This window comes from Centroberyx affinis, unplaced genomic scaffold, assembly GCF_046629955.1.
Source record: "Centroberyx affinis isolate AG114_WGS23_722 - 3 ecotype Tasmania unplaced genomic scaffold, CSIRO-AGI_Caff_v1 ptg001421l_1, whole genome shotgun sequence".
NCBI classification, from domain to species: Eukaryota; Metazoa; Chordata; class Actinopteri; order Beryciformes; family Berycidae; genus Centroberyx; species Centroberyx affinis.
Window position 1 is genome coordinate 72116 of NW_027279898.1, and position 14465 is coordinate 86580.

At 41.1% G+C, this 14465-nt stretch overlaps 1 protein-coding gene across 1 annotated transcript; it reads left to right on the forward strand.

Moving 5' to 3' along the window:
- The first annotated feature begins 1509 nt into the window (after nt 1–1509).
- On the forward strand, nt 1510–14314 carry ldlrap1a (low density lipoprotein receptor adaptor protein 1a). The gene is made up of 9 exons (XM_071526521.1): nt 1510–1647; nt 6658–6800; nt 7469–7581; nt 7757–7871; nt 10016–10088; nt 10340–10435; nt 10553–10686; nt 11218–11252; nt 13190–14314. The coding sequence occupies exons 1-9, from the start codon at nt 1563–1565 to the stop codon at nt 13332–13334; spliced, it is 939 nt and encodes a 312-aa protein (XP_071382622.1). The 5' UTR covers nt 1510–1562; the 3' UTR covers nt 13335–14314.
- Nucleotides 14315–14465: the final 151 nt, after the last annotated feature.

Here is a 14465-nt window from a genome sequence, read left to right on the forward strand (position 1 = left end):
GACGCCAAATTCCCATCAAAATCTTCCAATTTAATTTTTAAATGATTATCAGCAAAGGAACATAATTCGCAAAACACAACGCGAAACCTTCACTGAATCGTTAGGAGCCACTCTGAAATTCGGCATACAGATGATCTACCGAGCAGTACTTGCTTTCAACCAAATGTCATGTTTTGCCCACCACGGTGTATTTTGGTGGAACTTGTGAAGTTTTATTTAAATAAGTGCTGCTTGGCACATTGAGATGCATGCCGAATATAAGGGTGGCTGCTAACTATTCATAAAAGGTCTTAAGTCATGTTTTAAAAGGTCTGTACAATATGTTTGCAAACAAAATATTTCTGAATGGCGTACTCGTATCTCCGTACAAGAGAGAAAGCGCGTATCGGGGCTGCATGTCCATTTATCCATAAATTGATGGAAGGTAACGGTTCAATCAATCAATTAATTTTCTTGACACAATTCCCCTCCCTTGTTCCTGAACCTGAGAAGCGCACCTTTTTTTGATTGACATCTTGTCCCCGCCTACTGCCAGTGGTTCAAATGTGGTTCCAATGCTGCCCTCAAGTGCTCGTCGTAAATATGAGTTGCTCTGAATTCAAGTTTTTGGATGACAGTTACTGTTGCTTTATTTTTAGAAATCATGAAGCCACTTTGGCAGAAGGAAGAGGAGAAAATGCACATCAGGCGTAGTTGATGTTTTAATTAATGTAAGTAAGATTTTATTTGTTATAATTTATCAGACAAAGAATGTCATATATCTTTTATAGCAAAATAAATGAACTATAGACTGATTACAGCTGTATAACAATACAAATTATTTAGAAAGTTAAACAATAATTTCTAAAAAATAAATAAATAAATTGCATCACTTTTACCATCAGTTGTTGATATGGCTTCTATAGTCTCCATCCACTTAAAACATCACATCAGCGGCTCGGGCATAATTATGCTGCATTCATGTCATACTGGAATAACTGTCACAACGACTTAATTGTTTCATTGTAATGGCAATTACTTGTTAATGTTCTTGTTTGAAGCCAGTAATAGACGCCATAATTAAAAGTTGTTTGTAGACTTTGGTTAGGTCACTCATGTCTTTTTCACAATAACCAAACAGCCAAGCCCCATGAAAGCTGATGTGAACGGTAAATTCAAGTTGTATCCTGCCAACTGTAACCTGAGATAAACTGTAGGTAGTAGCCTATTTACCAAATGAAACCTGAGGTGAACTGTATTTTGTTGTAGCGCTGACCACCTAAAGGCTGACATGAATGGTATTTTCTTGTAGTATTTACCACCTGAAAGCTGACGTCAATGGTAAATTCAAGTTTCTACCGTCCCATGTAACACGAATGCAGCAATAGCAGATTCCCACTCTCCCAGTAGTTACCGCCTTGAGGGGGTCATTCACGTGCGTTCAGCTCACGAATAGCGGTATGTCCGACAGCACGGGAAGGCAACATAAGTTCATGCTCGCCATCAGCAGTCAGATCAACAACATTCCTCCCAGAAGACACACCAAAAAACTTGACCGAGTCTCTGCGCTTTAAAACACCGACATGGATGCCCTGAAGTCGGCTGGAAGAGCCATTATCCGGAGTCCAAGTATGGCGAAACAGTCCTGGACTGCCGGCAGACACAGAAGTAAGATATTTTAGCTTGAGTGGAAAACTTAAAAAATTATAGTTTTTTGCCTGCCAGGTTTTCCAATGCAGCCAGTTTCACCGTACCTAAACTGACTTGGCCATACCGTTGTGGCCATTTCACCTTAACTGTCGGAATTATATGGAAATGAACTGACACTCTACCTTAAATTTGTAACTTAATGTTACTTAAGTTTCCCTTCAGAAGGCAAGCAAACCAAAGCATGTTATTTTGTTGCGACTGCCATCGTTATCCAAACCTTGTTTGACTTCATCTTTATACAGTAGGCTATTTCTCATATTGTGTCTGACAGGCAGACCAAGGGAGTAGTTTAAGTGCACTGCGAAAAATCATCATAAAAAGCAATTTAGTCTCATATTAAGTGTAATTTTTCTTAAAATACGTGAGAAATGCTCCTAGTGGGGGTTGAGATAATACCATATCTTTCCAATACAGTTTCACCTATTTCAGGAATTTTCTAGAAAACAGTGTAATTATCTTGAAACGAGGCACAATAAGCTAGATCACTCCAAGAAAATGATTACTTGATTTAGGACGCAAGTTGATTTGCATTGGAAACAAGTGAAATCATCTCAACCACCATCTTTGGCTGAATGTTTTTGGTTCACTTTTGGTTCATTTTAATATTCAATACTAGACTAAGTTACTTAAAATGAGTATTATTTTGCAGCGGAGCTGTAGTCATGGTAAATCGTGTTGATGTGGCAAGTGCATGCACTCGCCTGTAAACTCTCTTTTACCCACTGCACTGCTAGTTTGAATTTGTTGTCCTCCAGGTTTGATTGCTCAACATGTAATCGTTTTTAGGAGTCAGATGACTTTCTGTTGTCCGGGTGAAAATGCAGACACTGTTTTGTATGGGCTCCTATTTAATAATGTGATACTTCATTGATTCCCATATAGGGAAATTCAAGGTCATGGTTGGAACTGCATCCCTGGAACTTGTGGGGATTTGGTGTCTCTTGCCGACACGGGTACTTTAACCCGAAACGGTCTCTAACTACTCGGCCACCCTGCCACACTGCCATTGTAGGACTCAAGGGCCACTTAGCCAGCCCTGTAAGCTAAATCTCACTTGATCCTGGCTGTAGGGGTCTGGAAGAATGACCGGGCAGCTGAGAAAGCCCGAGAGCTCCCTGCTTGTCTGCACAACCAAGGGACAGGCCAGGAATGCTGCGGGTCAGTCAGTGCACCGCTCCTGTGGGTCTGTTTTCTACTCCACCAGGAATACCATTATAAAACCTATAGGGTCATTAGGAAACACTGGATGCGTTACCTAAATATCCATATTAAAGCATATAGTAGCTGGTCTCACAAAGGCAAAATAGCACAGACATGAAATTTGAAATATACTCTTACATCTTACAGGTAGGCACAGATCTTGCTGGCACCTTTCAGAGTTCAGATGTGGACCAGATGTGTTAATGTAGTTACCTATGCACTGCTATCACCCACTATGACCCACTTGTTGCATTGTAGTATAGATGGCAGGGTCTTTTTCTAGGTTACAGGGCAAACATTCCTCACCAGCACTGACCCATATCACCCATGCCGACTCAGACTTCCAGACCTGACCCGACGCCTACGGGGCCGAGTCAGGATCAACCTTACATGCCCTTAATCTGACCTGGATGTGGCATTTAGATAGACTTATCCCCGCAAATATGGAGAAGCTGAACAGTATTCCCTGTTCACACCTATGTAGAAAGCTGCACAAGTTCCCTGCAGGATGTGTGTGTGTCTGCGCTGCATTGTAATGAAGAGAGGGGAGTAGATCAGCGGGGTGGTTTATGGGTCTTTCTTGGTGTTCAGATTTATAGCGGCGTCCACTCAATACCTAGAAGTTCTCTCCCTTTTTCCTTCTAGGGAGGCTGGATGTGGAGCTGGTCCTCCCAAAATCAGAGGGCAGCCACTTTCTGGTTCTGAGGTTTTCTGTTTTCAGGGGATCTTTGGACAAGCACACTGCAATATTTTGAGACAAATGCTAGATTATATCTGTCAAACCGCAGACAGTAGCTGAATTCATATAGGGTTTAGGACTTCCCATAGTTCTGCTGATTGTTAAGTGGCAGGACAGATGATAGCTGCCATCTGATATTACCACAGACGTTGTCAGTTTCCTGATTCTGCAGGCTTCGATTATAAAAAGCTGCAAATATTATTATATTGACAATTGTTATGTAGAGAGAGAAAATGTCCATATTAACAAGTCATTTAGTCTCATTCAGCCTTAAAATCTTGTTTGTAGTTTCATTTGTTGTAAATCTCTTGAAAACAAATCTTGAAACAAGGCAGAAAATGACACTTGATTAAAAAAATCCTTTGGAAATAAGTGTAATTGTCTCTCTCTGTTGACACATTTCCATTTGTTTAAAGAAAAATAGGATTTTAAGAGTCACTACTAGACTAAATTATTTGTTTAGATGGATATCTTTTGCAGTGCTAGCCAGTATGGAAGTTAGTGTTCCTTGAATTTTCTTCTGTTTATTTGGCCCAGCAACTTTATAGGCTGATATCTGTGAACTTGATGCCTCTGAAATGTTTGTTTAGCTTTGCATCCGCCGAGAGTTCCCGACCAGCCCATGTTATCGCTCATTTGTTTATTTCTCTGCACCGACAGAAACCCTGACATCAACTCAAATGCATTGAAACTCCCAGAAGCCTGAACTCGGAGCGCTGTGTGGAGTTTTATAGTTCAGTGGAGTTAAAAAGAAAAGTTGGGTTGTGGCAGAAGTTGGATAAAAAAAAGAAAGGGGGGGGTATTTGGCACCCGGTCCCGGTGTGATCCTGAGTTGTAGGCCAACAGTTGGTTTCCACAGTGATTCAGTGTTTGGTGTGGACACACAAATCACTCTGGACGTGAATTGCCTGTCAGTTGGGCCCTTGTGGATCAGCATGTTTGTTGTCACAGTGTCGGAGACAAGTTTTTGTTTTTTTTTGTTTTTTTTACACTGATGCATGGAGTGGACACTCATCCATCACTGTTGGATTTGATGGATGACTTTGGAGCTCAAGACTGGGTTTTCGCTCCTTTTGTCTTTCTTTTTAATTTCTTTTATTCTCTCTCTCTCTGTCTCTCACCTAGCTCGCTTCCACTTTTCCTGTCCTCTAACTTCTATCAGAGAAGTCATGATTTTCTACACCCCAATTAATCTCTTGATGCCTAGCAGATGGTGAGATTGACTTGTATGTACAGTTGGGTCATCTGGTTTTACTCGGTCTCAGTCCGCACGTGCGCACAGCTGTTTTCTCTCACGTGTCACTGCTGCTGACCTTTGAACCCAAAGCCCTCTGTATTTTCTGGCTGAGCAGTGCCTGGTACCCGGTGACTGCCTGCCGCTGTTTCCAAGGCCAGTCTAAACCCAAAACCTGGCCCACATGCTGTACTGCAGTCTACGCTTAGTTAGACCGATCAATCTGTTTGCCAATACTGGCCTTTTATTAAAAATCAGATATTGGCCGTTCAATGTTTTCTTCCTAGGATATGCTGGAGGTTCCTCCCTGACCACAGCAGACAAATCATTCCTTCACTCAACAGCCTCAAGGGGGGCAGTCTGTAAAATCTGCAATGAAACCTGCCTCACCCTGCCGTAAGGTCACAATGAAATGAAAAATGACATTTTCAAGTTCAAGTTTATTTATATAGCCCTCTATCACAGAGAATGAGCCTAACTAGATCTAATTGATCAACAATCAACCGTAGGACAGAATGATGTAGGACAGACATCAGGAAAAGCACAAAAACAGATTTTAGCAAGTCATAACAGCCTACCTATTCTATATAGCCTAACCTACCTAGCCTTCACCTTGTTGGCTAATTCTTCATACCACAACGTATATCAGTTTAACAATAAATGCAAATGGAAATGTCATCATATTTTGTATCAAAATCTCATTACGGCCTGTTTTTAGTGGTTACTTAATGACTTACCAGTGGGCGTACATAAAAATTCCAACCAGTAATACCATCACAGATTTTTGAACAAATCCCCCTTCCACCCCTCCTATCATGCAAAACCTGTAACTTGACTACTTTCAAAGTGACACGAGTGTACATGAATTGCTGTCATTTTTTTTGGAATGAAAATGGTCACATTTCAACATAATTGATATTGGCGCAAGATATCTTTCAGCAGCTGCACTCCAAAAAATGGCCATAAAACAACCCATATCGGTCTGACTCTACACAGTGCAGTCGTCTTTGATTTGTAGTGTGTGTGTGTGTATGAGTATGTGGTGTGCCCTGGATCCCACAGGAGTTAAATGCTAGGAGGATTAATTTCTAGGTAATTGTGAGGTTCTGGGTAAATCAGCTCTTCTCTTTCCTCCTCCTCCTCCCCTCCCTCTGCATCTCTGAGGAAATCTCCTCTGTAAACAGAGCTGGAGAGGGTCAGGGGCAGGCTGCACCAGAGAGAAACTGATAAGAAACCACACAGAGGTAGCAGCTGTTCCTTCAACAGTTACTGTTGCCTTACTCCTCCTCATAGGCGTTTCTTCTCAAGGTTTTTCACAGTAGGAATGTCTCAACATGCTATCTTTTTTGTTTCTGTTAAAAGGTAACACAGAAGTTGAGACAGTGTGAAGCGCCCTCAGAAAGAAATCCTTGACCTACTTTGAGAGAGAACTGTGATGGTACATTTGGAATAGAAAAACAAGGCTTTTCTCTTATCACAGCATGTCAGAGTCCATGTATACTTGCGCCCAACTCCTCGCCTTTTTATTGTCAAGCTCTATAAGTTACTTTGGAGTGAAAACATTTACTTTACATCCACCTCTGACCTAGATTCCCTCGTTTTGCCAAGCCGCATCGGTGAGAAAGCAGCTGAAATAGCTCAACGTCAAGTTTAATATAGGCTGTTTACATTTCACCTAATTTCTGTGTATTTCTCAAGCTCTTTGCGTTCTCTCAAGATTGAAATCGTGGGCAGACAGGATTAAATAACACACTGTTCCCTGAAAATCTCTGAAGAGATGTGTTTTTCTTTCTAGAGCTTCCAGAGAACTGGACCGACACGAGGGAGACCATCTTGGAGGGCATGACCTTTAACCTTCGTCACCTTGGCATGACCCTCGTGGACCAGCCCAAGGGAGAGGACCTATCAGCAGCTGCCGTCAAGAGGATTGTTGCCACGGTAAGAGCTGGGATGATAAACATGATAATGATATCATTTCAGGAAGTGCAGTGAATGGCATGACATTTGTCTGTTGTTGCTCTCTTTATTACTGTGTGCATTTAATTTCTTACAGTGGTTATAAAAAGCTCTCCTTTGACTTCTTGCACAAAACATATTGCCGTTGTAGGGTAAAAAACTGAAGTCTCCAAACAGCCTTGTGTTTAGGTTGGCAACCGTGCATTTTTATGTTTATCCAGTGGGTTTCATAAGCCTAAGGGTTGTAGAATTCCCTCAACCCATAGAGGACCATATAATCCTTCTGCAAAACATAAAGCATAAAAATCTTCCAATCTAAATTATACATAAATAAATAAATTATACATTATGGCATGTTTTTGCCAGTGTGACAATTTAGTCCAAGCTAATAAAGGTGGTGAATACTTTTGCCATTGGAATTTTAAACTCACATAAATTTCTTTGATAGAAAAGACTACTTTGCTTCAATTTTGACACAAAAATCACAACTAAATGTATTTTGAGCTTTGTAGCACAAAGAAGATGTGTAAATAAGCAGGGGGTGAATTATCTTTATAGCCACTGACTGTACCGTACCTGTTGCCATAGTCCAACACCGTAACATGCTATCAAACCGATGTCTCCGATTTCTATTTGTGCTGGTCTGCCAGGCTAAAGCGAGTGGGAAGAAGCCTCAGAAGGTTGCCCTCAAGGTCTCCCCTCAGGGAATAATCCTGTACGACAGCCTCACCAACAAACTCCTAGAAAACGTCTCCATATACAGGTGTGTGCAGAGAGCAGCATGTGCTTTGCATATAAATGGACTTCAGAAGCTGTTACCTGCAAGTTCACAACCTTATGAGAGTGTTCCTGTTTAGTTTGTCTGGCGAGTAGCTTGCTCTCTGAACTCTGTTTGACTTTGTGTGCTCCGTGCCTGACCTCTGACCTCTGGCTTGTAGAATATCCTACTGCACAGCGGACAAGCTGCATGACAAGGTGTTTGCCTATATCGCTCAAAACACCCTCAATGGGACCCTGGAGTGCCACGCCTACCTCTGCTCCAAGAGGAAAGTGGTGAGTTTTAGGAGGATTAAAGATGCAGTGCAATGAGTTTCAGTTTTCTTATGGTTCATCAAATTTGTTGTAACTGCTTTAGTGGCCCTTTCTCTATGCTCAGCCAGTTCTTTGTAGATTGAGGGGGTGTGGCCCTGTCAACAAAGTTAGCACCACCTAACACCACATGTTAGCTAACCAAGGTACTTAACGTTAGTGTAATTTGCCTTTGTGACTTCTTGGTCCATGAAAACCAATGGCACCGCTCCTTCCTTCAACATCAAATTACTACCAAATGCGAGCTTTTTATGATTCCAGCTTCCAAGCCCTCCTTTTTTTTATCTTTGGGGAACAGATATCCAGTGTTGGAACTTCAGCACCCATCGTCATGATTTTGGCTAGTTTGGCAAGCAGCTCTGGCTACTGTCTGACAGACTACAGGGCACTTCATTAACTATGCATACTGTAGACCAATCAGAGCATCCATAAAAATATGTGTATGTTTGACACAGGGAAGTAGATTGGATATGCAAAATGGTCTGATTCAGTTGAGGGAGAGTCAAAGTCAAAGTGGCTTTGTCAAATTTCCACAACACTGACAGTTCTAATATTAGGGATAACTTTACATCAGCATGCCCTTTTGTAAAACAGTACCATGAGATTGAACTGGACTTGGATTGCACTGGACCTTTAAGGTGCCTTGGGTCTTGGTTAAGTAAGTTAGTTCAGTGGAGTTGTATTGCTTGCACCTGTGACACCCAGCCCATCCCAGGTCCCTTTTATTCATCCAAATGCCTTTCGATCTAAAGTGAGTGCCCAGATGTCCTATTTGGAACAGGCGTCTTTTCTCCTGTATCTGTGCCCCCCTTCAGTACCTCTGACGCCACAGCACTCCCTTCTCCTCATCCTCTGTCCTCCAGAGGAAACCCTAGAAGGCTGAGCTCCTCATGCCGTCTGTTAACTTCCTGTGTTTCTGGAAAACAGAAGGGCACTTTTCCTCTCATCTTCCCTCCGTTCCACACTCATCCCCTCTCTCTTCTAGGATAACATGCTAATACCCCCTGCCGCTTTCAATAATACTTGCTTGTTTCCTATTATGGAGATTAGTGAGATAGTGCTGACCTCTTGTTGTCCTCTACTACAGCAGCTCTTCAGTCGCAGCCCTGTCAAGTTTGATACAACCTGCTTTCATACTGATGTATGTTAATGTCATATGTCATTGGTGCATCTCATAGCCACACTATTTTATGATCCCTCTCACTGATTGAAATAAATGCTCCATCTATCTACTTAGCCCCAGGCTAGGACTATCTATGAATAGCATTATGTCAATGGATGTAGTGAAGGGTAAACCCACCTTCACTCTGTTTCCCACCTTTTTTTATTTGCAGAAATAGTTCACCCAAATTTTTAGGCTGACATAAATTTCTGTTATGGAAAATTATGTTGAGCATCATATTAAGTAGTATCAAACTGATGTTGTATGTTTCTGTAAATATAGTCTTGTTAGGGAAAAGAATTACTCTTTTGAAAATATAATTGATATTTGTTTACTTTGTTGGTTGTTTGCCCTGTGATGAAGACCACTGACCAAAGGTCATAGTTTACCTACCTTTTTATCACTGTTTTTGTCCTTTCGTCAAGTGTTTCAGCTTAGTTTGCTTTGTTACATGTGTGTTTCTATTGTATTATACCACCAGTGGCTACATGCAATGAAAGTACAGTCTTCACTTTGCAAAATGGAAACAAAAATTGGGCACAAGAATTGGCTGGTGACATATTATTGACTTTGCAACTGTCCCTTGTTGAAAGTGTTACTTTGCTCCCCAATGCTATCAGAACAACAGAATTCAAGCCTTCTGCTACCTTTGCTTTTCACAAACAAGGAAACATGGAAATTTTAGAAATTTCAAGGGTTTGCAAAATCAAATGTCACACATCTCTCCAGTGATGACAGGTGTCTCCAAAAAGTATTTAGAAATATGCAGATGACTTACTGACATTCAACACATATAGTCATGCCTGTCATTCTTTCTAGCCAAGTATAGACCATGGTAAGATGCTAAAGTATGACAAATGTGTGTGTCACTGGAGTTGCTTAACATTAATGCACTCTTCTTCAGCCATGGTGTCTTACAAAGTGTATTTGCTCTCTTCTCCTCCAGGCTCAGGCAGTGACTTTGACAGTAGCCCAAGCCTTTAGAGTGGCTTTCGAACTCTGGCAAGTGGCCAAAGAAGGTGGGCATCACACACTTCACCCTCCACCGCTCACAAGCCTGGAGATGGACACACAAACACACACACACAAGCACAGTCTGTGGAGGAGTTCTTTTTATCAGTTTTTAGAGGGATTTGAGACAGCTTATGTTTGTGTTTTTCCCGTCCAGCTCAGCCTTTATCCACCAAGGACACTGATATCTGCTGCAAGGTTGCAGTATACAATTCCTGACCTTAGAAACCAATGAGTGTGTGTATTCTCTCCGTTGTAGAGAAAGAGAAGAGGGTGAAGTCTGGTTCAGCAGGAGAGGCCAGCAGTAGTTCCCAATCGGAGAGATCAAACAGCTTGGGCAGCCTTAAAGGGACAGGTAAAAACGCACAGTGACATTTTGAATGGTAAATGAATGCTAAAGCTGGGATCAGTCAGTGACAAATGACCTGTGTATAATAAACCGTTGGTTGTCACTCCCTGTCCCCTCACCTAGATGTTGCCACAGAGAACCTATTGGACTTTGAAGAGAACGTGGATGTGATACTGGAGACCAATGGGAATGTAGAGGAGAGTCAAGTGGACAACCACAGGCCCATTGAGAACAACAATAACAACAACCCTGCCTGGGTAAGACCCCTCCACCCCCACCCCCACCCCTTCCTCCTCCGGCTCTATCAAGTAGACAGTAGCAATTCTCCCACAACCTTTCTTAAAAATTGAAATGTTTTTTTGAATTCTTCGTTTGAGATTTGTGCCCCCATAGTGTGACTCAAGTTGTCAGTGTCTCACATTGATTTTTCACAGGTGCCTGTAAAGTCTTAAAATGTCTGAGTCTAATAAGGCTTCAAAAGGTCTTGAATACAGTTAAATATAGCATAGGTAAGTCTTAAATTCAGTTTTGGTTTCTTGGGAGTGCTGTTTTTCTGGTGAGAAATCAGCCTAGTCTCACAGACCAAAAGTATTTTCCAGTAGGTTTTCATTCTGACATTTATTTCAGTTGCCACATTGGTCTATACATTGGTTTATTTCAGGCTAAAAAGTATTTCATGTAATTTGATGAAACTCACAGACACCCTGTTTCAACAGATACATTTTTATTCCCTGAGAGTATATTCAGCTACAATAGCCTTTTCATAGTCATCTGTTTTCGTCTTCCAGGGAATAGAAGATGGTTTGGATGAAGCCTTCTCCAGGTGAGACATTTTTCATAAATATTTATATGCTTACATTAATTTAATGTGATTTCCGCCTGCTGCTTGTTCACCATAAATTGCCTTATCAAATTCTTCCCCTAGAATTGATTCTCATACTGTGTGACTCTACAGCGCCACTTATTGATTCTTTCTGTGTACTACACAAACCAGAGTCCTACCTGCTGGGATTAGATAGTATGTGAAAGAAATTTGAATTTGTGAAGGAAATTAAGTCGTAGCCTCAAGACTGAACAGGGGCAGAGGAGGTAATTAATACTAACAATGAGAAACTCTTTGGTTGACAGCCAGGCTTTAAACTGTCATCAATCCACTGTGTGTTTGTGTCTCCAGCTGTGCTCTGGATAGCTATGGTTCATCTCCAGGTAAAGTTGAGTACTACTGTCAGCTGTTAAAGCCTTACTTACTGTAGCAACCCTAACTACTAACATAATCTGTATACATCCCACTCACCTTCTGCAAAACCCAATAACACTGTTTTACAGTTCAGTAATGGCGTTAGTCTTGGCTGGCTTTCAATAGTCTGAAATAACTCTCTATCCTTTATTCACTCCCAGATGGAAGTATTGACCATTAGATTCAAGAAAGGAAAGCTGATTTAGAGTATTGAATTTCAGTCAAAGTGAAAAATCTCATCCTCTCTGCCCATCTCATCGTGTCCAAAAATATTTTTTGTGATAACCATTTCAGTGATATATATAGTCTGTTTGTGTGGGAGTAGCTCTGAATGGACTGCAGCAGTGTGTGTGACGTGACTCCACTGTGCACCAAAGGGCTTTGTTGTGCAATTATCATATTTGCGGTCGTTGGTGTTAAAGTGGCTCAGTGGGCCACTTGAACTCAGTGACACTCTTCTTACAGACCACACCATTTATCCCATGACTCACATGAACTGAATGTCTTGAAGTAATCCTGTTGAACTTCACCCAGACCTTGTACACATTATTATCCCTGAGACAAAAGGGTTTCTTAAATTATACCAAGGGATCCAAATTGCTCTGATTAGAGTTTTAGTTCTACAAACATTTTTCAGAGGCAGAAATAATTGTATTGGTTGAGTTAAACTTCAGTGGGCGGAGCTAAAGAACAACAGTTTTTCTGGCTTAAAGTTACACTGAAGCCCAGTGAAAAAGGCAAAGAAAGGAGCTAGAAAATATTATGAAGCCTAGTGCTCTTGCTGCTAACTGTAAAAATGCAATCTAGCCATACTAAATTATCTAGGTTGGCTAGCTGAGATCTTCAAACTAGCCATGCTAGACTATAGCCATACTAGACTATAGCTATCTAGGTAAGCTAGTTAGCTAGCTGCTGACCTTCCAACATCATGAATGCCATGGTCATGAATGAATGGGGAAAAAAGAAGTCTTTAACACCAGAGTTCCTTTTTTGCCATTCACGTTTGCCAGTTAGCTAATCTGCACTCCAAAAAACTGTGGTTCTTTGGCTCTGCCCATTTAGGTTTTACTCAACCAGTGAGATTATTTCTCCCTCCAGAGGAGCTATGCCTGTTTGTATAATTAAAACTCCAATCTGCCAAATTGGGTGACATGTCATACTTTGTCTTTATACACCTCAGTGTCAGGGCAAGGACTAAATGTCATTTTGAATCCTGGGCTGAAAAATTACAAGGCCACCTTGCCTAGAAAGGTTTTATATTGCTCACTATTTAATTCAAACACAATACGTTGGAGAATCATTGCAATATTACTGTGTACAGTGTAAAAAATATTCATCTCAACTGTTTACAGTGTAAAAAATATTCATCTCAACAAGTTATTGCGGGTAGTTTTGAGTCTTTTGAGTCACTGAATGAAATCATTGAACATTTTCATGTATCATATCATTCATTCCACTAGTTTTATGGTTCGGAGTTATTATAAAGCAACACATAACACACTCGGTTTTCTTCTCCTCCTCAGACTGGCAGTGTCGCGTACTAACCCCCAGGTCCTGGACATTGGGGTGACGTCCCAAGACTGGCTGACCGAACCCGACTGGGACACCGCCAACGGAAACACTCCAAGCGGCATCAGCCCGCCCGTGGACGCCATCTTCGGCTTCTGACCACCACAACACGGCAGAGAAAGAACATGATTAAGGGGGAGGGATTTGGATTCACAGGGCTTCACTGTGTCTGATATGTAGACATCTGTGTGGGCGAGTCCATAAGGGAATAGGTGTAGAGCTGTGAGATTGATTTCGGCCTCTTCGCCTTGTTGTGGGACTCTGAACGTGGACGATGGCTCCCTTCCTTGTGGAAAGACCGTGGGGTGCGTCCCCCTGCACACCAAAGCAATAACAACATCCCATAAGGTCACTAGATCATTTGTATTATTATTATTAGACTGCACACATTCTTACAACCTTCTGTTGGCCGAGTCGTCTGTCGTATGTCGCCGTTTGTTTCGTTTTCCTTTTTGTTTATTTTAATTTCTCTGTGCTTCAGTAGCTTTGGCATCAAAATCCGTGTTATGTTATGTATATGTGTTTAGTTATAATTTATAGTTTTATTATAATTTTTTTTTTAATGGATGAAGCCAATAGTAGGATTTAATTCAGATTGATCTAGAGGTGTCAAGCTTGTTTCTTCCACAGTCTGTATCACCAAGCCTTAATAATGGAGAAAAAGCAGGACAATCAGCTACACTATATCTTTGTTACTAGTTTAAAGAAACAAAAAAAACAAACAAGTGAATGACAAAAACCCAGCTACCTTTTGCATCTCCAGAGTATTAATGGATTTTGACGATGTGAGGATTTGGCCTTGCCACTGCCTTGGATCTAAATTGGTTGCTAATGCTAAGATTGTTTTGGGGTAAAAAGCTAAAAAACAATCAAGCAGTTGTATGTAAATTCAAGTTTGTACCACTGGGTTATTCAAGAGGATGTGTATTGACATATGTTGCTATAGGTGTAGCTTTGCACTGTGCATTTCTAATCAGTGTAACATTTTACTCTTGAATGAAGCCCATGACGAGTATTCAGGTCTGTCAGAGGTTTCAGTGGGGCCAGTTCAATGTTCAATATTATTTACCAGTATTACACAGAATAAAAATGTAATCATGAATATGACATTGTTTGCTGTGGCATATTCATTTAAGTGTTAAAAGTGCAATGACTACATTCACACACTGGCTGCAGCTAGATTGCATTGATTGATCACTTCAAATTTGATGCATTGTTTATTGCTGTGTG

What these genes read in the sequence shown, in the direction of transcription:
- ldlrap1a (XM_071526521.1), top strand. Translation starts at nt 1,563, where the DNA reads ATGGATGCCCTGAAGTCGGCTGGAAGAGCCATTATCCGGAGTCCAAGT. An exon ending in TCAAGAGGATTGTTGCCACG is followed by an intron (nt 6,801 to 7,468) that starts GTAAGAGCTGGG and finishes CTGGTCTGCCAG; the next exon opens with GCTAAAGCGAGTGGGAAGAA. An exon ending in ATAACAACAACCCTGCCTGG is followed by an intron (nt 10,687 to 11,217) that starts GTAAGACCCCTC and finishes TTCGTCTTCCAG; the next exon opens with GGAATAGAAGATGGTTTGGA.